The sequence below is a fragment of the Bombina bombina genome, chromosome 1, assembly GCF_027579735.1.
Source record: "Bombina bombina isolate aBomBom1 chromosome 1, aBomBom1.pri, whole genome shotgun sequence".
In the NCBI taxonomy this organism is placed as follows: domain Eukaryota; kingdom Metazoa; phylum Chordata; class Amphibia; order Anura; family Bombinatoridae; genus Bombina; species Bombina bombina.
Genome location: NC_069499.1, coordinates 774,659,839 through 774,682,861, shown reverse-complemented (window position 1 = coordinate 774,682,861; position 23,023 = coordinate 774,659,839). Strand labels below are relative to the sequence as shown.

The 23,023-nt window shown below is 40.9% G+C and overlaps 1 protein-coding gene across 1 annotated transcript in view; it reads left to right on the top strand.

Moving 5' to 3' along the window:
• The window catches only part of CHM (CHM Rab escort protein), a 341,597-nt gene that overhangs the window by 263,811 nt on the left and 54,763 nt on the right, over positions 1–23,023 (top strand). Inside the window, exon 13 of the mRNA XM_053715047.1 lies at positions 4,283–4,381. Coding sequence (XP_053571022.1) covers positions 4,283–4,381 — 99 coding nt within the window. The remainder of the gene's footprint in view (positions 1–4,282; positions 4,382–23,023) is intronic.

Below are 23,023 nucleotides of genomic sequence, written 5' to 3'. Positions count from 1 at the left end.
TGTGGACCTTGACAACCTCACTTCAATATCCATGCACGTTTGCTATCAGTCCATTAGTTCCACATTGTACACGTCTCTTGCTAAATGAACAGCGGAGTGGTTATATGGACTGAGGTTGCCACACAACTTTAATGCAAACTTGTTAGTAATTGCCTCGACTGGGCTTGTTCTTTTGTGTGTATTATGTTATATACGTGTATGGTTCTAACTGTCTGTAGAATATCTAACTTAAATAATTTATTCTCACCCCATAAATATATCTACTGAATAGCAGTTGCCATAACTCGCTTCACACCATAGAAATGTAGATTTGGTTCTGCTGCGTGTTACTGCTGTATATGTGGTTTGCTGTAACTTTATTATTTTAGGTTTGCTAACCGTCTGTTGTATTGAATGCACACTGAGAGACTCCCCTCTGAAACGGCACCTCAAAGGTAGATCTGGTCACTAATAGTCACTGCAGATGGTGCTCATGCAGTATAACAGGTCGCAACTAAGCTTCCCTAATATAACTACAGTTTATGTTTTCTCTGAGATACATACATCAGGCATAACCTTGAATTGGCTATTGACATAAAGATAGATTTTACGCCAAAATCTTACCCACAAAACCTAGCAGAGTATATATTAATTGATACTATGATTTAAAAGGGCCTGACTATCTACTTATATGCCTTACTATACCTTGCTTATTATGCCGTCAAAATCTGGAAGTAAATGCTGAACTGCCTGTCATTGTATATGTAGTTACCTCTCACATTAAAGGTGCCCAGTTTCTACCTTTATTTAACGGGACATTACTCTGGGTGATCTAGGGTGTTGAATCTTGACACACATGCCGTCCTCTAGGACACTTATGCACTATTTATTGCTCGCCAGTGTTGATCTGCACATTTTAGAACGTACCATGATTAGAAATACACAAAATTAGAGAGGCCTTTGATTCTACTTTGTAACCCAGCTGAAATATACCAACCTGCACGAATCCCTGCTTAACAGCTATGTTACTTAGGTTGTAAAATATCAAAGCCTGGCCAGTCATGACTAGACATGCACTGAATCTCTCCACTGCCCTCTAACTTTGCAGAAACATATGAACTAGATTGGGAGCTGGCCATTTGTTTGTTTTCATTCTATAAACCATTGCAATATTTTCCAGACTAGACTGGCAATGTATATATTATCATTAATATCATATCAGAGTTGGGTGACATATGTTGCCACATTATTCTGAATAAACTTAACCCCTACACGATTGCAGTACGTTACTGCTTTAATGTTCTGTGGGCTTAACCCTTGCCCTTGGCATTGCATATAAGTATCTACCCTATATTTTGTCTAATTATGTCAGCATGTTTATCAAGTTCCCCCACTGTATGCCTGCAGCTCTCTTAGTAGTTTGTTGGCTGTTTTGATATCTGGAAATCACGGAATGTTATTGTAGTTTGTTAATACCTACTCTCCTGAGGTACATACACTTCCCTCTTAACGTCTCCCATGAGCACTAGTATCGTATCAGGGCTGGGTGACACAGGTCGCTACATTAATTATAGCAGCTGAATAAAATCAACCCCTACATGACTACAGCACGTTACTGTTCTAATGTTTCCACGGGCCTAGCCCTTGCCCTTATTATTAGGTATAAATGCCAACTCTATATTCTGCCCAAAATGTCAGCAAACGCATCAAGTGTCCTTATTTTATACCAACAGTTTCTCTGTAGCTTTTATTACAGACCCTCTCATTCTCATTGAACTCACATGGCCTACCAGCTAAATTTATGTTGTCTGAGGACCGCACAGTTGCATGTTTGAATTATGAGAGTTACACTTTCGTAGTTGTGTTTACTGTTCTAATGTTTGGAAATTTTGGAATGTTACTTTATTTTGCTAATACTCTCCTGAAGTACACACACTTCTCTTCTAACATTTCTCATGAGCAATATGATATACCATAAACTTAAAAAGTCTTCACCAATATAAATAGTCCAACACTATTACTGATCTAATATTGTACCAATGTTAACACGCTGTGCCATGGATTGCTGTGTGAGGCACGCGGGAATGTGCTTTATATGACTGTATACACTTGCTGTGTTCCCCCCATCCCTTACCACTCTACCCGCCCTTCTCCCCTGACATCCTCCCCCCTCCCCCTTCCGTCTCCCCTGTTTTATGTTTGTTTGTTTGGTTGTTTGTTAATAATATTAAAAACCCCAATATTGTGGTGCAAGCTGATATCTATTAGATCGACCTATGGTAAATTTCAAAGCTACATATATATTATTGCATGAAATCACAACTGCTTGTATTGTTATATCTGCTTCTCTTTTTTTTGGCTCACCCTGCGAGGTGGGCCGATGATGCAACTTGTAACTTTGCACCCTTTATTGGTTATAAATAAAAGTTTAAAAAAAAACTTAGTTTGATGATGATGCAGTCTGTTGTGTGATTATTTTGTTTTTGTTCATTAAACTTAGATTGATGATGATACAGTCTGTGTTTGTGTGATAATTTTATTAGGTGCGGTTTAGCAAATGTTTTTGTTCATTAAACTTAGTTTGATGATGATACAATCTATTTGATTAGGTTAATAATGCTGTTTCGCATTTAAAGTCTTCATTTCAAAGCTTTAAAAATAATGTATTAGGTGTTACTTATGTCAATTTTTAGAGGGGCCTGGAACCTAACTCCCTCACTTCCCATTGACTTACATTATAAACTGGGTTTCAATTTACAACGGTTTCGATTTACAACCATTCCTTTTGGAACCTAACCCCGGCGTAAACTGAGGGCTACCTGTACTTAGCACTTTTGACTTTTTTTGTTTTTTTTATATTTTTAATTTATTGGAATATGTGCCAAATTCAACATCTAAGTATATATCTGTTATTTTAAGAGTGGACTAGATATTTTTTTCCCTAACCTTATAGCTGGTTATTTACTATTGCATATAGATATTCAACATATTTTTTATGTTAGAATGAAGTCCAGGCTTACTTTAAGAGGCCACTTGCATTGGTGGAGAGTTAAAAAAGTTAAATACCCCACTTTGGTGAAATGGGCAAAACCCTAATTATGCATCTCAGGCACCTCAACACGATCTTAGCGCCTCTTCTCTGTTGCAGGCAAAAAAGCTTGGATTTTATTGTAAATATTGGTGAGAAAAATATATTTTTCCTTTTTATCCGATTAGTCGATTAATCGAAAAAAATAATAGGCTTATTAATAGATTTTGAAAATAATAGTTAGTTGCAGCCCTAGTCGGTTTATTAATTTCTTTCGGTTTTGATTTTTACGTGTGAATAGAACATAAAAAAACAACTCTTTATTTTTAACTTACACGTGCAATATTCTGGTGTAAATTACTTGCAATGCCAGAAATGTGTAGTTGCGCATATTTCTGAACCTCACCAATTTGACCTACTTACGCCAGTATATCATATGGCGGCATGTGTTATGTGATTCACCTGATGTGCAAGGTGAACTTACGGGCAAACGTGGGTTTCAGCAGTTGCGCTGACAATTACACAACATATTTGATCGCGCCACAAATTGTTAAAATCATGCTAAGGGTTATAAAAACAAAACTTGATTACAAGGAACTTTTTACTATGATGCCTTTGTGAGGTAAATAGTGCATGTTGTCCAACTGTGAAAAACGGCCCGTTATTCAACAGGTTTGTAAAGTCGTCATGAAAGAGATTAAAGAATATGAAATCTACGAAGAAGTTAAATATAAACAATGGTTATCAACAGAAAAAATATCAATTTGTTACTAGCACTGAATTTTGAAGGCCTATAAATGTAGAATATTTAGACAGCAATAGAGTTACAAATGCTCAACAAATCACACGCCCTGAAAAGGAGATTTTATGCTAACCTTGCAACAAGTAATTACCTTTATCCCAGGAGAACATTTTTTTAAAAAATAAAAAAATGTGGGGTTTTACTCAAAAAGGGTGATAGAAAGTACTACCAATTTAAAAAAAAAAAAATAAAAATAAAAAAAAAAATTATTTCATATGGAATGACTGATGCCGATTCTTTTTTTTTTTTTTGTTACATAGTCTTACTACCATACAAAAAATACATTATCGAAATATATTAATAACAATTTTTTATCATAACTAATATCTAAGGGTTAAGCGTACAATATGTAAAAGTTATCACTAGTACCCAACAGAAAACTTTGCCATGCTCTGTAATTGCTTACATTTGAATGAATGAATCTGATTATAAGAATGTAATGTTAAATTTATGATGAAATATTTTGTTTGCAGATTTAGTTCATCTGACATGTCCCTCCACCAAGACTGCTAAAGAAGATTTGGAACCTGTGGTTAAGAAATTATTTTCCCTGAACACAGAAGCTGAGAAAGGTGAGAACCAGTACAGAATAACTATTAGTTCCTTACATTACGCTATATATATATATATATATATATATATATATATATATATATATATATATATATATATATATATGAAAACACTTTACTTTGTGGCTATGCATTAAATATTTTTTCAGGTTTTTTTGTTTGCAACATTTTATGTGAATTCTAAATTTGTCTGTATAAGAAACACATTTGAAGGCATTCCAGTTATTTGATCTCTATACATTACATTTTTTCTTAGCATCTAATGTTGTGTCTTCTAATTTTAAAAGTTTCATATAAATGTAGTTTCTTTTATACAGGTGGTGAGAGTCCACGACCCTTTACTCTTGGGAATTACTCTTCTCTACCACTAGTTGTAGGTAAAGATTCCCAAACCCCAAGAGCTATATAAAACCCTTCCCACCTCACACATATACCATTCTTTACTTTGCCTCCCCTGGAGGTGGTTGAAGAATGAAGACGTGCATTTGATATTTCAGAGAGAGGGGTTTTCAGTCTATATTGAGGCCTGGTTTCCCCTGAGAGTAAAGTGCTTGTCAGAGGGATGCATATGGGGTATGGTTTACGATTCTTTTTTCACCTCATGGGAAATTTTTCATAAACCCTCTATAATTGGTCTTTCCCCTTCCTTTATGGATCTACAATATTCTCCTGTTCCATAACCTTTGCTGATATATTTCTGTACTGGTTTTGCTGTCTGCTGCTTGATTGCTGGTGGACGAGTGTCTATCGGTAAGTATCTTTTTATTAACATTTAGACACTTATTTAGCTATGTTTTGGTCCCTTTTTAAAGTTGTTTATATGTTTGCTAATATATATAGCCCTGGAACTGTTCCTTTTCACTATTCCCTTGTTGTTTTGTGGGTGTCACTTTCTTGGTGTGCTTAGTTTTTTTGCGCATTGGGGCTGCACACGTTAGGTTAACGTTTGTTGGGTTAGCGCACGTCCCTTTCCTTCTTAATATGGGAAGAGTCCACAACTGCATTCCTTACTTGTGGGAAATACTGAACCTGGCCACAAGGAGGAGGCAAAGACACCCCAGCCAAAGGCTTAAATACCTCTCCCACTTCCTCATAACCCCAGTCATTCTTTGCCTTTCGTCACAGGAGGTTGGCAGAGAAGTGTTAGAAGATTTCGGAGTAGTCTGTTATGGAGGATAGTACTCTTCGAGATGGGACTGGAGTTTTAAGTAGTCCTGTCAGCCTCTCAATGAGAGCATGGATGAAAGTTAGAGTCCAGAGATGCAGGGAGAGTCTTTCTGCAAAACCATCCCGACTCATATTAACAGCTCTATAAGCAATCAGCGTTGACGAGTTTCGCTGCCTACTTTCTTCACTCAAGTCCATGTCAGAAGCAATGCTACTATCTCTCAAACTTTAAGGACCGTGTTACTTTTCCACGGCATAAATTCTGGTAAGATCGTTTTATTTTTTATACATGTATGATAACCCAAGAAGACATGGTCACAGTGTGACTCCTTTTATCTGTATAGAATCAAGGGTTAATATCTCCTGAGGGGCAGGTCTGCCACTAGACATTTTGGGGGCCCTTAACCAATGATCAGGTTTTCTCCCCCCCCCCCCCTTTTGACATGTGCAATTTTCGACCAAGTGACTAAAACGTATATGCACTTTATTCTTAACTGTAGTCAAACTTGGAAATGTGAAGGTAGTAACACACAAACACAGAACTCAGTAGTAAGGTCAAAAGGAACAGACAATGGACACACACAAACTCGCACATACACCCAAGGAAACACCCACATAGACAGCAAAACACACAAAGACATACAGACAGAGAGACAAAACACATAAAGACACACACACACACACTCACAGAGAGACCCACAGAAAAGAAATACACACTCACTCATAGAGACGCCAACAAAAGCACAAAGACATAAACACAGAAACACTCTCAGGAGGTAAAATGTCTGCACATTGCATCCCCTAAATCAACAGTGTGTGACATGCATGATAAAAAATAGCAGAAATTAAGAGATCACTTTTTAAATGATCTTATTTGTGAATGAGCAAACAAAACTACTTATGTGAATTTAAAATTGTACATTATTGATCTGTCAGAAGGAGTAGATGAAGAAAAGAACTTTTGAAAGGTTGACATATTTTTGGGGTTTTTTTTCCCCCATTTTCCCCAACCAAGAGCACCACTTCAAATCTGTCAGCTGTACTTGTGCATTTTGAAAATGCTTTAATCTATATGGACTTGGTGGAACCATAAGCTGTGGTCTCATACCATTAGATCTGGTTAAATGCAGGATTTATGCTTGTTTGTATGTATTTCAAAATTGTCAGCTGTAGTGTAAACAGTGTTAAGTTAACCGGTCTCATTTCAAACACTGAACAATCTTAGCCTGAGAGTACAACATTTTATGCAGTTGTAAAAATCTATGATAAAATGCCTCCTGGCATCTGGAAAGTCCTCGCATAAAGGGGCAGTAAACTGTAATGTAATTAAAATATATATATATATATATATATATATATATATATATATATATATATATATATATATATACAGGGAGTGCAGAATTATTAGGCAAGTTGTATTTTTGAGGATTAATTTTATTATTGAACAACAACCATGTTCTCAATGAACCCAAAAAACTCATTAATATCAAAGCTGAATATTATTTTTTAGTTTGTTTTTAGTTTTAGCTATTTTAGGGGGATATCTGTGTGTGCAGGTGACTATTACTGTGCATAATTATTAGGCAACTTAACAAAAAACAAATATATACCCATTTCAATTATTTGTTTTTACCAGTGCAACCAATATAACATCTCAACATTCACAAATATACATTTCTGACATTCAAAAACAAAACAAAAACAAATCAGTGACCAATATAGCTACCTTTCTTTGCAAGGACACTCAAAAGCCTGCCATCCATGGATTCTGTCAGTGTTTTGATCTGTTCACCATCAACATTGCGTGCAGCAGCAACCACAGCCTCCCAGACACTGTTCAGAGAGGTGTACTGTTTTCCCTCCTTGTAAATCTCACATTTGATGATGGACCACAGGTTCTCAATGGAGTTCAGATCAGGTGAACAAGGAGGCCATGTCATTAGATTTTCTTCTTTTATACCCTTTTTTGCCAGCCACGCTGTGGAGTACTTGGACGCGTGTGATGGAGCATTGTCCTGCATGAAAATCATGTTTTTCTTGAAGGATGCAGACTTCTTCCTGTACCACTGCTTGAAGAAGGTGTCTTCTAGAACCTGGCAGTAGGATTGGGAGTTGAGCTTGACTTCATCCTCAACCCGAAAAGGCCCCACAAGCTCATCTTTGATGATACCAGCCCAAACCAGTACTCCACCTCCACCTTGCTGGCGTCTGAGTCGGACTGGAGCTCTCTGCCCTTTACCAATCCAGCCACGGGCCCATCCATCTGGCCCATCAAGACTCACTCTCATTTCATCAGTCCATAAAACCTTAGAAAAATCAGTCTTGAGATATTTCTTGGCCCAGTCTTGACGTTTCAGCTTGTGTGTCTTGTTCAGTGGTGGTCGTCTTTCAGCCTTTCTTACCTTGGCCATGTCTCTGAGTATTGCACACCTTGTGCTTTTGGGCACTCCAGTGATGTTGCAGCTCTGAAATATGGCCAAACTGGTGGCAAGTGGCATCTTGGCAGCTGCACGCTTGACTTTTCTCAGTTCATGGGCAGTTATTTTGCGCCTTGGTTTTTCCACACGCTTCTTGCGACCCTGTTCACTATTTTGAATGAAACGCTTGATTGTTCGATGATCACGCTTCAGAAGCTTTGCAATTTTAAGAGTGCTGCATCCCTCTGCAAGATATCTCACTATTTTTGACTTTTCTGAGCCTGTCAAGTCCTTCTTTTGACCAATTTTGCCAAAGGAAAGGAAGTTGCCTAATAATTATGCACACCTGATATAGGGTGTTTATGTCATTAGACCACACCCCTTCTCATTACAGAGATGCACATCACCTAATATGCTTAATTGGTAGTAGGCTTTCGAGCCTATACAGCTTGGAGTAAGACAACATGCATAAAGAGGATGATGTGGTCAAAATACTCATTTGCCTAATAATTCTGCACTCCCTGTGTGTGTGTGTGTATATATATATATATATATATATATATATATTAAAAAAAAATCTTTATTCTGTTACTTTAGAGTGTACTCCCTCTATTCCTAAAGAGTAATTTCTGTTTATATTGTGAGGAGGCCTTAGATCCGCCCTCTCAATTATGTTCTATATTCCTTGATAATATGATATCAAACATGTTTGATACCACTGAGCCGTCCACCTCTGAGGAGTTGTTGTCCAGTGAGGCGCGTACCCTACATTCTCATCCCTCTACACATGCAGTTTCCCGTAGCATTGCTGTTCCTCCATCTGGAGGGGGTCTTTTTTTCACCGGACGTTACTGCGCAGTTCTATAAAATAAAATAAAGATGTTGCGCTAAAAAGCTAGGTAAATTAATTATTTCACAAAAATAACAATATTTATAACAATATTTAATATAACTATCATAAAAATAAAAACAATGCAATATAAGTAATGCTAAGTAACCACCGGTGATCTTGATAAAGGCCTATGTTGGAGGCTGAAACGCGTAGGTGACCATTCTTTTCTTTACCTGGAACGAAAGACGTTTAAAAAAACAGAGCGCTCTGTGTTAAATAGTCAAAATCTACAATCCTGTGGCTGACAGCGTGAGAAATCGAATCCGATCGGTTTAAACTCACCATGTGATCATTCCACACGGAAGGAAGGAAGAATACCCACTACACGCCAAGTTAAGCCGTTAACACAGGAGACCCACAGTAGGACGACCTGGATACCTATAAGGTAGATCTTTGACCCGGCCCAGAAGGTTGATTGAAAACCGATAGAGGCGATCTATGGGAGATGGTGGTAGCCGAACGAATGGGGTTGTACTGCTGATCTTACTTTGGTAACGTAATAGCGTTTTAGACAGAACAAACACTGCAAGGTGTATCCAGTCCACGGATTCATCCTTACTTGTGGGATATTCTTATTCCCTACAGGAAGTGGCAAAGAGAGCACACAGCAGAGCTGTCCATATAGCTCCCCCTCTGGCTCCGCCCCTCCAGTCATTCTCTTTGCTGCTCTAACAAGTAGCATCTCCACGGGAGGGTAAAGTGAATGTGGTGTTACATTTGTAGTTTTTATATCTTCAATCAAAAGTTTATTTTTAAATAGTACCGGTGTGTGCTATTTACTCTCTGGCAGAAATATGATGAAGAATTCTGCTGAGAGGAAAATGATTTTAGCATGTTGTAACTAAAATCCATTGCTGTTCCCACACAGGACTGAGGAGTACCAGAAAACTTCAGTTGGGGGGAACAGTTTGTAGGCTTAACTGCTTTGAGGTATGTTTCAGTCATCTTTTTTCTAGTCAAGATAAGATAATGCTAGAAGACTGACAAGATTCCCCATGTGGGAAGGGTAAGCCATGTTCTGAAACTTAGTATAGAACTAGAGGCTTATTTAAGTGGGCTCAATAAACTGATTATCACTTTAACAGGGCAATCGATTATTTTGTTTAGAAAAATACCCTTTATTGACACTTTTGAGGTGTTTATTGGGGTTTTATTCCACATGGCATTATCTTTAGTCACCTAAATTGGGTGCTGAAGGCCCCTCAGCTCCGGAGTGGAGTGGGAGGGGGCCTAATTTTGCGCCTCAGTTGCGCAGTTTATTCTGACAAGATTTCCCTGCTTGCTGCTTCACATGGGTCCAGAGACTGCTTGAGGACTTCAGGAGGCTTGATTTTCGCAAATTCAATCCTTAAGGGAAGGTAGGGTCACAGCAGGCTGCTGTGGCAAGGTGCTGTAGTTTATTAACCAGTTGTTTGCTTTAGGCGGCTCCGGTTTGGGCATTAAAGGGTTAATCAGGCTGAAACTTGCTGTGCAATCATATCGAAGCATTAGGCACATACTGTAAAAATTTCAAGAGATTTGGTTCATTTTTCAGCGTTTTGTAAAATTGTGTGAGCTTTTTATTTCTTAAAGGCACAGTACCATTTATTGCAAATTGTATTTTTTATTGCATAAAGTGTTTTTCCAAGCCTGCTTGTGTATAATACCAATCTGTTAAACATGTCTGACACTAAGGAAAAGCCTTGTTCTATGTGTTCAGAAGCCATGGTGGAACCCCCACTCAAAATGTGTCCCAAGTGCACTAATGTGTCCATACACTTTAAAGATCATATTGTGTCACTTAAAAATATAGCCCTAGATGATTCTTTGACTGAAGGTAATGAGGATAGTCCGCCGTCCTCTCCCCATGTGTCATCACCAGTTACGCCCGCTCAAGCGATACCTAGTACCTCTAGTGCATTAGCACCTATTACATTGCAACAACTGGCGGCAGTCATGGATAATTCCCTTGCGGCCTTTCTATCCAAACTGCCAGTTTTCCCTAAAAAGCGCGATAGCTCTGTTTTGAGAACAGATGAGGAGCAGTCGGAAGTTTTGGGAGGCTTATCTGATGTACCCTCACAACACTCTGAGGTAGGGGTGAGGGATGTTATGTCTGAGGGAGAAATTTCTGATTCAGGAAAAGTTTCTCAGCGGGCAAAATCAGATTCACTAGCATTTAAATTTAAATTGGAACACCTCCGCGTACTGCTTAGGGAGGTCTTATCAACTCTGGATGATTGTGACCCTATGGTGGTCCCAGAGAAATTGTGTAAAATGGACAAATATCTAGAAGTCCCTGTATACACTGATGCGTTTCCGATCCCTAAGAGGGTGGCGGATATTGTTGCTAGGGAGTGGGAAAGACCAGGTGTACCCTTTGTTCCCCCACCTATCTTTAAGAAACTGTTCCCCATAATTGATCCCAGGCGGGACGCGTGGCAGACGGTCCCTAAGGTAGAGGGGGCAGTTTCAACACTAGCCAAGAGCACAACCATACCAATTGAAGACAGTTGTGCTTTTAAAGATCCTATGGATAAAAAAAATTAGAAGGTTTACTAAATAAAATATTTGTTCAACAAGGTTTCCTTCTCCAACCTATTGCCTGCATTATTCCTGTAACTACTGCAGCGGCTTTCTGGTTTGAGGTGCTGGAGGAGTCGCTCCAGACGGAGACCTCATATGACGAAATTATGGATAGAATTAAGGCTCTAAAGCTGGCTTTTATCACAGATGCCGCTTTGCAATTAGCTAAGTTAGCAGCGAAAAATTCTGGTTTTGCCATCGTGGCGCGCTTTGGCTTAAATCATGGTCGGCCGACGTGTCGTCTAAAACAAAATTACTGAATATTCGGGCCCGAGTTGAAAGAGATTATTTCGTATATCACTGGGGGGAAAGGGCCATGCCCTCCCTCAAGATAGGCCTTTTAAGGCTAAAAACAAGGCTAATTTTCGTTCCTTTCGCAACTTCAGGAGCGGTCCTGCTTCAGCCTAGAGGGCTAGGCTAGGCAAAGCAAGAGGGTAACACTTCACAGCCCAAGGCAGCCTGGAAGCCTTTGCAGGGCTGGAACAAGGGTAAACAGGCCAAGAAGCCTGCAGCTGCTACTAAGACAGCATGGAGGGGTAGCCCCCGATCCGGGACCGTATCTGGTAAGGGGCAGACTCTCTCTTTGCTCAGGCCTGGGCAAGAGATGTTCCCGATCCCTGGGCATTAGAGATAGTTGCTCAGGGATATCTTCTAGAATTCAAGGACTATCCTCCAAGGGGAAGGTTCCACATTTCTCGTCTGTCTACAGACCAGACAAAGAAAGAGGTGTTCTTACGCTGTGTAGAAGATCTACTCAAGATGGGAGTGATATATCCAGTTCCAAATACAGATCAAGGACTGGGTTTTTACTCAAACCTGTTTGTGGTTCCCAAAAAGGAAGGAACTTTCAGACCAATCCTGGATCAACAAATTCCTCAGAGTTCCATCTTTCAAGATGGAAACCATTTGGACAATCTTACCGATGATCCAGGAAGGTCAATATATGACTACCGTGGATCTAAAGGATGCGTACATTCATATTCCTATCCACAAAAATCACCATCAGTTCCTAAGGTTCGCTTTTCTGGACAAACATTACCAGTTCGTGGCCCTTCCCTTCGGATTGGCCACCGCTCCCAGAATTTTCACAAAGGTGCTAGGGTCCCTTCTAGCGGTACTGAGACCGCGGGGCATTGCAGTAGCACCCTATCTGGACGACATCTTAATACAGGCGTTGTCTTTTCCCAGAGCCAAGGCTCATACGGATATTGTTCTGGCCTTTCTAAGGTCTCACGGGTGGAAAGTGAACACCGAAAAAAGTTCTCTGTCCCCGCTCACAAGGGTTCCCTTCCTGGAAACATTAATAGACTCTGTAGAAATGAAAATATTTCTGACAGAGGTCAGAAGGTCAAAGCTTCTAAGTACTTGCCGAGTTCTTCATTCCATTCCTGGGTTTTTACTCAAACCTGTTTGTGGTTCCCAAAAAGGAAGGAACTTTCAGACCAATCCTGGATCAACAAATTCCTCAGAGTTCCATCTTTCAAGATGGAAACCATTTGGACAATCTTACCGATGATCCAGGAAGGTCAATATATGACTACCGTGGATCTAAAGGATGCGTACATTCATATTCCTATCCACAAAAATCACCATCAGTTCCTAAGGTTCGCTTTTCTGGACAAACATTACCAGTTCGTGGCCCTTCCCTTCGGATTGGCCACCGCTCCCAGAATTTTCACAAAGGTGCTAGGGTCCCTTCTAGCGGTACTGAGACCGCGGGGCATTGCAGTAGCACCCTATCTGGACGACATCTTAATACAGGCGTTGTCTTTTCCCAGAGCCAAGGCTCATACGGATATTGTTCTGGCCTTTCTAAGGTCTCACGGGTGGAAAGTGAACACCGAAAAAAGTTCTCTGTCCCCGCTCACAAGGGTTCCCTTCCTGGAAACATTAATAGACTCTGTAGAAATGAAAATATTTCTGACAGAGGTCAGAAGGTCAAAGCTTCTAAGTACTTGCCGAGTTCTTCATTCCATTCCTCGGCCTTCTGTAGCTCAGTGCATGGAGGTAATCGGATTAATGGTAGCAGCAATGGACGTAGTCCCTTTTTGCTCAAATTCATCGCAGGCCACTGCAATTGTGCATGCTCAAACAGTGGAATGGAGACTATGCAGATTTGTCTCCTCAAATCCAACTGGACCAGAAAACCAGAGATTCTCTTCTCTAGTGGTTGTCTCAGGATCACTTGTCACAGGGAATGTGCTTCCGCACACTGGAGTGGATCATTGTAACGACCGACGCCAGTCTGTTAGGCTGGGGCGCGGTCTGGGGCTCCCTGAAAGCTCAGGGCCTTTGGTCTCGGGAAGAGTCTCTTCTCCCGATAAACATTTTGGAACTGAGAGCGATATTCAACACGCTCCAGGCATGGCCTCAGCTAGCGGCGGCCAAGTTCATCAGATTTCAGTCGGACAACATCACGACTGTAGCATACATAAATCATCAGGGAGGAACAAAGAGTTCCCTAGCGATGAAGGAAGTCACCAAAATAATCAGGTGGGCGGAGGATCACTCCTGCCATCTATCTGCAATTCACATCCCAGGAGTAGACAACTCGGAGGCAGATTTTCTAAGTCGTCAGACTTTCACCCGGGGGAGTGGGAACTCCACCCGGAGGTTTTTGCTCTGCTGACCCAGCTATGGGGCATTCCAGAATTGGATCTGATGGCGTCCCGTCAGAACTTCAAACTTCCTCTCTATGGATCCAGGTCCAGGGACCCCAAGGCGGCATTGATAGATGCTCTAGTAGCGCCTTGGTCCTTCAATCTGGCCTATGTCTTTCCACCGTTTCCCCTTCTCCCTCGGCTGGTAGCCAGAATCAAACAGGAGAAGGCCTCAGTAATTCTGATAGCGCCTGCGTGGCCACGCTGGACTTGCTATGCAGACCTAGTGGACATGTCATCTGTCCCACCATGGACACTGCCAATGCGGCAGGATCTTCTAATACAGGGTCCATTCAAGCATCCAAATCTAGTTTCTCTGCAACTAACTGCTTGGAGATTGAACGCTTAATTCTATCCAAGCGTGGGTTCTCTGAATCAGTCATAGATACTCTGATCCAAGCTAGGAAACCTGTCACCAGGAAAATTTACCGTAAGATATGGCGGAAATATCTTTCTTGGTGTGAGTCCAAGGGTTACTCGTGGAGTAAAGTTAGGATTCCAAGGATATTGTCTTTTCTCCAAGAAGGATTGGAGAAAGGTTTGTCAGCTAGTTCCTTAAAGGGACAGATATCTGCTCTGTCTATCCTTTTACACAAGCGTCTGGCAGCAGTACCAGACGTTCAAGCGTTTGTACAGGCTTTAGTCAGAATCAAGCCTGTCTGTAGACCTGTGGCTCCTCCATGAAGTCTAAATTTAGTTCTTTCAGTTCTTCAAGGGGTTCCGTTTGAACCTTACATTCCATAGATATTAAGTTGTTATCTTGGAAAGTTTTGTTTTTGGTAGCTATATCTTCTGCTCGAAGTGTTTCAGAATTGTCTGCTTTGCAGTATAATTCACCCTATCTGGTGTTCCATGCAGATAAGGTAGTTTTGCGTACCAAACCTGGTTTTCTTCCTAAAGTTGTTTCTAATAAGAACATTAACCAGGAAATCATTGTTCCTTCTCTGTGTCCTAATCCAGCTTCTAAGAAGGAACGGCTTTTACACAATCTTGATGTGGTTCGTGCTTTGAAATTCTATTTACAAGCAACTAAGGATTTCAGACAAACATCATCTTTGTTTGTTGTCTATTCTGGTAAGAGGAAAGGTCAAAAAGCGACGGCTACTTCTCTTTCCTTCTGGTTGAAAAGCATTATCTGATTGGCTTATGAGACTGCTGGGCAGCAGCCTCCTGATCGAATTACAGCTCATTCCTCCAGAGCTGTGGCTTCCACTTGGGTCTTCAAGAATGAGGCTTCTGTTGAACAGATTTGTAAGGCAGCGACTTGGTCTTCACTGCATACTTTTGCCAAATTTTACAAATTCGATACTTTTGCTTCTTCGGAGGCTATTTTTGGGAGAGGTTTTGCAAGCAGTGGTGCCTTCCGTTTAGGTTACCTGTCTTGTTCCCTCCCTTCATCCGTGTCCTAAAGCTTTGGTATTGGTATCCCACAAGTAAGGATGAATCCGTGGACTGGATACACCTTGCAAGAGAAAACAGAATTTATGCTTACCTGATAAATTACTTTCTCTTGCGGTGTATCCAGTCCACGGCCCGCCCTGGCAATTAAGTCAGGTTAAAATTTCTTGTTTAAACTACAGTCACCACTGCACCCTATGGTTTCTCATTTTTCTCCTAACCGTCGGTCGAATGACTGGGGGGCGGAGCCAGAGACAGCTCTGCTGTGTGCTCTCTTTGCCACTTCCTGTAGGGAATGAGAATATCCCACAAGTAAGGATGAATCCGTGGACTGGATACACCGCAAGAGAAAGTAATTTATCAGGTAAGCATAAATTCTGTTTTTATATGCACCTTTCCATAGCCGACTGCTCTCTTCTTTTGCCTTTACTATTGCCTGTAGCCACACAAGCGTATATATTGAACAAGCGTGTACATTGAACAAAGACGCTTTTTGAATTAAGACACCTTGAGCTTGTGTCTGTCACTATTTGGATTTCTACAATTACCTTTTTTGGACAGTTTTTAAATAATTTTTTGAAAGGGTCTGGCTCTTTTTTATAACTGTTTTTTTAATGAAGTGTACCACCGGTGGTTACTTAGCATTAATTATATTGCATTGTTTTTATTTTTATGATAGTTATATTAAATATTGTTATAAATATTGTTATTTTTGTGTTAATATTTTTGTGAAATAATTCATTTACCTAGCTTTTTAGTGCAATATCTTTATTTTATTTTATACCTTCCTGAATTGCCATAAGAGTGCTTTTCATTTTTGATGTTTGCTGGTATTTATATAGTGTAAGAGAGTTTATACTTTTTTTCTGCGTATTTTTGCGCAGTTCAGACGGTGGTGTCTGCAGCCTTTAACGCTTTACCTCACCCTGCTAAGCGCAAGCGAAAGGTTACATATTGCACTCCTTCCCAGAGTACATCAAATAATTTATTGGATTTAACTGATAGGGTTATCCGAGGATGAAGTTCTTTCTGAGACTTCAGAGTATGAACATTCTGGGTCGGAGTCTGCTGCCTTTAAACCTCCGGCTTTGGAGGAACCAGACTTTAGTTTTAGGAATATGTGCCTTCTTCTGAAGGAAGTTTTTGGCAAATTCAGAGGTTCCAGAGGCCAAATTGCCTGATGAACCTTTGATTCCTAAATTGGATAGAGTTTGAGGACAGGGTGGTACCTTATCCTTCCCTGCTCCTGTTAGATGGCGAACATTATTAAGAATGAATGGGACAGGATTGGATTCCTTCTTCCCCTCTTCTCCCTTTAACAAATTGTTCCCAGGCCTGGACTCTCAATGAAGTTGTGAGGTTCCATCCCTAAAAGGGATGGCACTATCTTCACCCTTGCTAAATGTACTACTATCCTGCTTGAGGATAGCTCTTCGTTTAAAGAGCCCATGGATAAAAGATGGAATCTCTGTTAAGAAAGATTTTTCAACATACGGATATTTGTTTCAACTGGCGGCTGTTGCTGGAGCAGCTACCTACTGGTGCGACTTCTTACGGGATTTGACCGAGGGGGAGGGTCCCCTCGTCGTTATTCAAGAAAGAATTAAGGCATTGATGGTTGCTAATTCTTTTCTCTGTGATGCTACTAAGCAGATTATTCACCTGAATATAAGATTCAGAAGATAAAGATTGTGACTATGGTTGCGAGTCTGTCAGGATGGGGAGCTCTTTGGGGTGCCAGGAGGGCACAGGGCCTATGGACTCAGGAGGAAAGCTCCTCCCAATCTCATTTTGGCTCTTCGGGCAATATAAAATGCTCTGAAGGCTTTGCCTCTGCTGGATTTGTCTAAGTTTATCAGATTCCAATCAGATAATATAACCTCAGTGGCTTACATCATCCATCGGGGGAACGAGAAGCTCCCTAGCTATGAGGGAAGTATCTTGTATTCTGGAGTGGGCGGAGACCCACATTTGTTCGCTGTAAGCGATCCACAGTCCGGATGTCTACAACTGGGAAGCGGATTTCCTCAGCAGACGATCCTTTCATCCGGGGGAATGGTCTCTCCATCCCGAGTGTTTGCAGAGATTTGCAAGAGGAAGATCTTATGACGTTTCAAAGCAAGCTACCCAGATATGGGTCGAGGTACAGGTATCCTCAGGCAGAGCTAACAGATGCATTAGCGGTGCCTTGGAGGTTCAATCTAATTTATTTTTTCCGGCCGTTACCACTACTTCCTAGTGTAGTGGCTCGAATCAAGCAGGCGTCAGTGATACTCATTGCTCTGTCTTGGCCGCGAAGGATATGGTTTGCGGATTTAGTGGGGATGTCATCATCTCCTCCGTGGAAGTTACCTTGTCGCAGGGATCTGCTGACCAAGGTCTCTTTGTTCATCAATGTCTAGTTTCTCTGAGGCTTACTGCGTGGTGATTGAACGATTAGTCCTAGCCAAGGAAGGGTTTTCTAAGAGAGTTATTTTTACTCTCATTCAAGCTCTTAAGCTGGTTGTTCGTCGCATCTATCATAAGATGTGGAGGACCTACTTATTCTGTTTTCCAGGATGAACTGGAGAAGGGCTTTTCTGCAAGTCCCCTGAAGGGACAGATTTCGGCCCTGTCTATGTTACTGCACAAGAGGGTCGCTGAGCTTCCAGATGTGCAGTCATTTGTTAAGGCTAGGATCAGGCCTGTGTTTAGATCTAATGCTCCTCCTTGGAGTTTAAATCTTGTTCTTAAAGTGTTGCAATGGGCTCCGTTGGAGCCTATGCATGAAGTAGACATTAAATTGTTGTCTTGGAAGGTTCCTTTTCTACTGGCTATTGCTTCTGCGCACAGAGTATCTGTGATTGCTGCCTTGCAATGCTTCCCTCCTTATCTGGTTTTCCATGCTGATAAGGCTGTTCTACAAACCAAGTTAGGTTTTCTTCCTAAGGTTGTGTCAATTGGCAACTTCAATCAAGAGATTGTGGTTCCTTTCTTATGTCCTAATACTTCTTCGTCGAAGGAACATTTACAACGTAATTCTGGATGTGGTTTGTGACTTGAAGTTCTATCTTCAGGCCACAAAGGAATTTAGACAAACTTCTTTCTCTGTTTGTTCTCCTTTCCGGGAAGCATAGGGGTCAAGGGGCCTCTTCGACTTCCTTTTTGGCTAAGGAGTGTCATCTGTTTAGCATAAAGCCAGCAGGACATAAGCCTCCTCTGAGGATTACGGCTCATTCTACGAGAGCAGTGGTTTTCTCTTGGGCCTTTAAAAATGAGGCCTCTATGGATCAGATCTGTAAGGTGGCTACCTGGTCCTCCTTACATACTTTTTCCAAATTTTTACAAGTTTGATGTTTTTGCTTCTGCTGAAGCAGCCTTCGGGAGAGAGGTTTTGCAGGCTGTGGTGCCCTCAGATTAGGGTCCGCCTCTCTTTTTTCCTTCCCGTTAGTATTCTGTGTACTCTAGAGCTTGGGTATATGTTTCCCACAAGTAAGGAATCCAGCTCTGGACTCTTCCCATATTAAGAAGGAAAACATAAATTGTGCTTACCAGATAGTTTCCTTTCCTTCTGTATGTGAAGAGTCCACAGCTCCCGCCCGTGTTCTCTAATGGACGGCCCTAAATTTAAATGTATTCTTTTGGCACCTTTTTCACCCTGATATTTCTCCTATTGTTCCTCTTTCCCTCGGCAGAATGACTGGGGTTATGAGGAAGTGGGAGAGGTATTTAAGCCTTTGGCTGGGGTGTCTTTGCCTCCTCCTGGTGGCCAGGTTCAGTATTTCCCACAAGTAAGGAATGCAGCTGTGGACTCTTCCCATACAGAAGGAAAGGAAAGGGAATTATCAGGTAATCATAATTTAAGTTTTTCACTACTTTATCAGGTTTGGTTATCTTTTTATTAGGCATTCCAGATGGGACTGCTAATACAGAAAAGTGTGATGCTGGGGTTTACTGTGAATGTTGAATTTACCAATATCTGCCTTGCAGGTATGTGTTATTGAACATGGGTCTTTTAATTGGGGTTTTGAGACGCATGCTAAGCAGTTTCCACACAAGATACTAACATCTAACAAGTATGGTAGGCAACCTGTAGTGGGGGAGATAAATGGGTGACTGTATGGGTTAAGTACTATATATTAAATTGTTTTTTGAGGTTAATGTCCCATGTGGAATGATGCAGGAAAAATAATTATTCAGGGTATCGGCAGATTGTTGTGTTGGGAGATAGGGCTGCTCCGTAAATACTTAAATAAATAGTTCTATAAGTGTATTGCCAGTTGATTCAGTGCACTCTTAGCCCTTTTCCTCTTTTTCTTTCTTCTTTCTTTTTTCTTTCTCGTCTATCCCCCTTTTACTCCAGTGTCTATCTCCCCACTATCCTATTCCACTTCCTGCTCTTATAATTAATCCTTGAGGATGGCCGTTAGTGTGGCTGATGCTGTTTATTTACTGTGCCATATTGGGCCTATGACGTTTGCCGTGTGCTCAAGTTTTCCCCCCAACTATGGTTGGTAGGGTTGCCTGACCATATTTATGAGACTCACAAGTAAGTGTATGTGGGAGTTGGGTGTTCAGGTGTTGTGGCCCCAATGCTGATTGCTATGGTTATATGGCTGAATGTCACTGTTGGGTATTCCAGGGAGTGGCTTACTGGTATAGGTGGTTTCCGGCCTCTGCATTTCCGAGGGGAACAGCCATCTCTCAGTCCTGGAGCCGTACTTCTCCTGTGTATCCGTGAGTGGTGGTTATATTTAGGGTGCAAACACTTCGTACCAGCCACGATTGCAGTCCCTGCTGGATTTATGGAGTTCGTCCATGACTACTCTTTGTGGGGTTATTAGCACTCAAGGTGATGTTATGCGTTGTCCATCAAGTTCGAAGTGCAATCTTCAATGAAAAGGTAGGACAGCTTTTCTCCTCCACTTCCCTTCCGTGGGTATTAACTTTAGGGGTTATAACATGCCGGTTTTACTGGTTTGAATGCTGCGTGGGCATGGATCTTGTCTAGTGTGCCACCATCAGCCTGCATGGCCAAACTCCGCCCCCCAGAATAAGGCTGTTTTACGGACATCATTTAATTTTTTGCCTACGGTTGTTTCTTTAGAGAGATTGTGTCATAATCCAAAGAATGCTTCTGAGAGATCTTTGCATTATTTGGATGTTGTTAGGTCATTGAAATATTACATTGATGCTACTAAGGATTTTAGACAAATTTCCAGTTTGTTCATTCTTTTTTTTTTTCTGGTCCAAGGAAGGGTCAGAATTCTTCTGCTGTTTCTTTAGCCTCTTGGTTAAACATTTTGATTCACAAAGATTATTTGTAGGCAGGTCAGCCTCCACCGCAGCAAATTACTGCTCATTCTACTAGGTCAGTTGCCACTTCTTGGGCTTTCAAGAATGAGGTTTCAGTTGATCAAGTTTGCAAGGCTGCTACTTTGTCTTCTTTGCATGCTTTTACTAAATTCTACCATTTTTATGTTTTTTCTTCTTCTGAAGCAGCCTTTAGTAGAAAGGTTTTTCAGGCAGTTGTCTGTTTGATTTTCTTTCCTAAGACATGGAGAGACCACAATGTCATTCCGATTACTAGAGGGATATTCAACTCCTGGCCAGCAGGAGGGCGGCAAAGAGCACCCCAGAAAAGCTATTAAAGGGACACTGAACCTAAATGTTTTCTTTCATGATTCAGATAGAGCACTTTTAAGCAACTTTCTAATTTACTCCTATTATCATTTTTTCTTCATTCTCTTGGTATCTTTAGTTGAAAACGCAGGAATGTAAGCTTACAAGTTGGCCCATCATTGGTTCAGCACCTGGGTAGCGCTTGCTGATTGGTGGGTAAATGTAGCGCTACCCAGGATGCTGAATCAAAAATGGTCCGGCTCGTAAAAGTTGCTTAAAAAGTTGCTTTAAATTGTATTCTCTATCTGAATCATGAAAGAAAACATTTAGGTTCAGTATCCCTTTAAGTGTAACTTCACTTACCCTTAACCCCCAGTCATTCTCTTTGCATCTGTCAATAGAGGATGTGCAAAGTTGGTGTCTGAAGATTTTTAATCCTTTTATGGGTACTTTTCCCTGCAAGCAAGGATTGGGGCTTAGCTGTGTCCACGTCAATCTCTTCAGTAAGAGTAGTGGTGGCTTTTAAGCAGTTAAAAGGTGTTGAGGTAGTCCTTGCTTTTATTTTAACACTTTTTAAAAAAAAAAGACAGAGTTGGTTACTCTGTTCTTTATTTTTCTACAGGTCCATGACAGGGAGTAAAATACCTGCCACACCTAAGGAGCAGCATCTTTCCTGCAGGATCTAAGATAAGTGCCTTTGCCTTCTAGGTACTGAAGGACAACAGCACTTAAGAGGTTAATCCTCTTATGGATCCATTTCTGGGACAAATTATACTTTTCTAGTTTAAGGATACAATTTTGGGGACAGATTGACATTGTGTGTTTAACATGAGACATAATGTTCACAGTTTGAGAGGAATTTCACTTGGCTGAGGAGTTTACTTTATTGTTGGGGAACATTTTGTTACTTGAGAATTTGTGCAGAGATTTTGCTTAGCGGTTTTTATTTATAAGTACTTCTCTGTTTATTGGCTTCAGTGGCACATGTTTTATGATGTTACTGGACATGCGGGGACAGTTTTCTAGAGAGTTTGTTTAACGGTCGTTATTAAGCCATTTTCTCTCTATTGCGCGTGTTTTCAGTGGCACAGTGTATTTCTTCCCTGCTCATGTGACGCTGGCACTTCCACTATTCCGGAACAGAGCGCAGTGAGTTTGTGGTGTGTAGGAGTGCCTCGCATCTAGAGTTTGTGTCGGATCCTTGATCACAGCTAAGCATATTGTTAGAGGATCAGTGTAATCATCAAGTCAGCCTTTCTAATTATGTCTGTGGACAAGTGCTTACTATGTTTAGAGGCTTGAATTGTCCTGCCAATGCAATTTTGTTCCTCATGCTTATCAAAAACTTTAAAATGTAAAGATAAATTACTCCCTTCTGAGCCAAGTAGCTCTCAGGACGATGTTGTGCTTGACATGCCTCAGCTTTCTCCTCAAACGTCCCAAGCATTAACTGTGTCTCATTCTGTGCCTTCTGTGTCTCCTCACCTCCTGGGGGTGTTTATTTACCTGGGGATTTTGCCACTCAGATTACCTCTGCAGTAACAACGGCTTTGTCAGCTTTCCCTTCTTCGGGTAAGCGTAAAAGAAAATCTAAACATTTGATCGCTAGTAAGGTTTCTGACCCCTCTAAATGTGCGTTGGTCAACCTTTCTCAATTGTCTGATAAGGAAAATACTTCAGTGGCTTCTGAAGGTGAGATATCAGACTCAGACTCCTTGGCGGTAAAATCTTCTGAATCGGAAGGGGTTAATTTTATATTTAAACTTGAACATCTTCGGTTACTACTGAAAGAGGTTCTAGCTACTTTAGACGACTGAACCTTTGGTTGCTGTCAACCCCACAAAGTCTTCTAAATTAGATAGTTTGATTCCCCATCTTCTGAGGAGGTTTTTCCTGTCCATAGGAAGATGTCTGAAATTAATGCTCAGGAATGTGATAA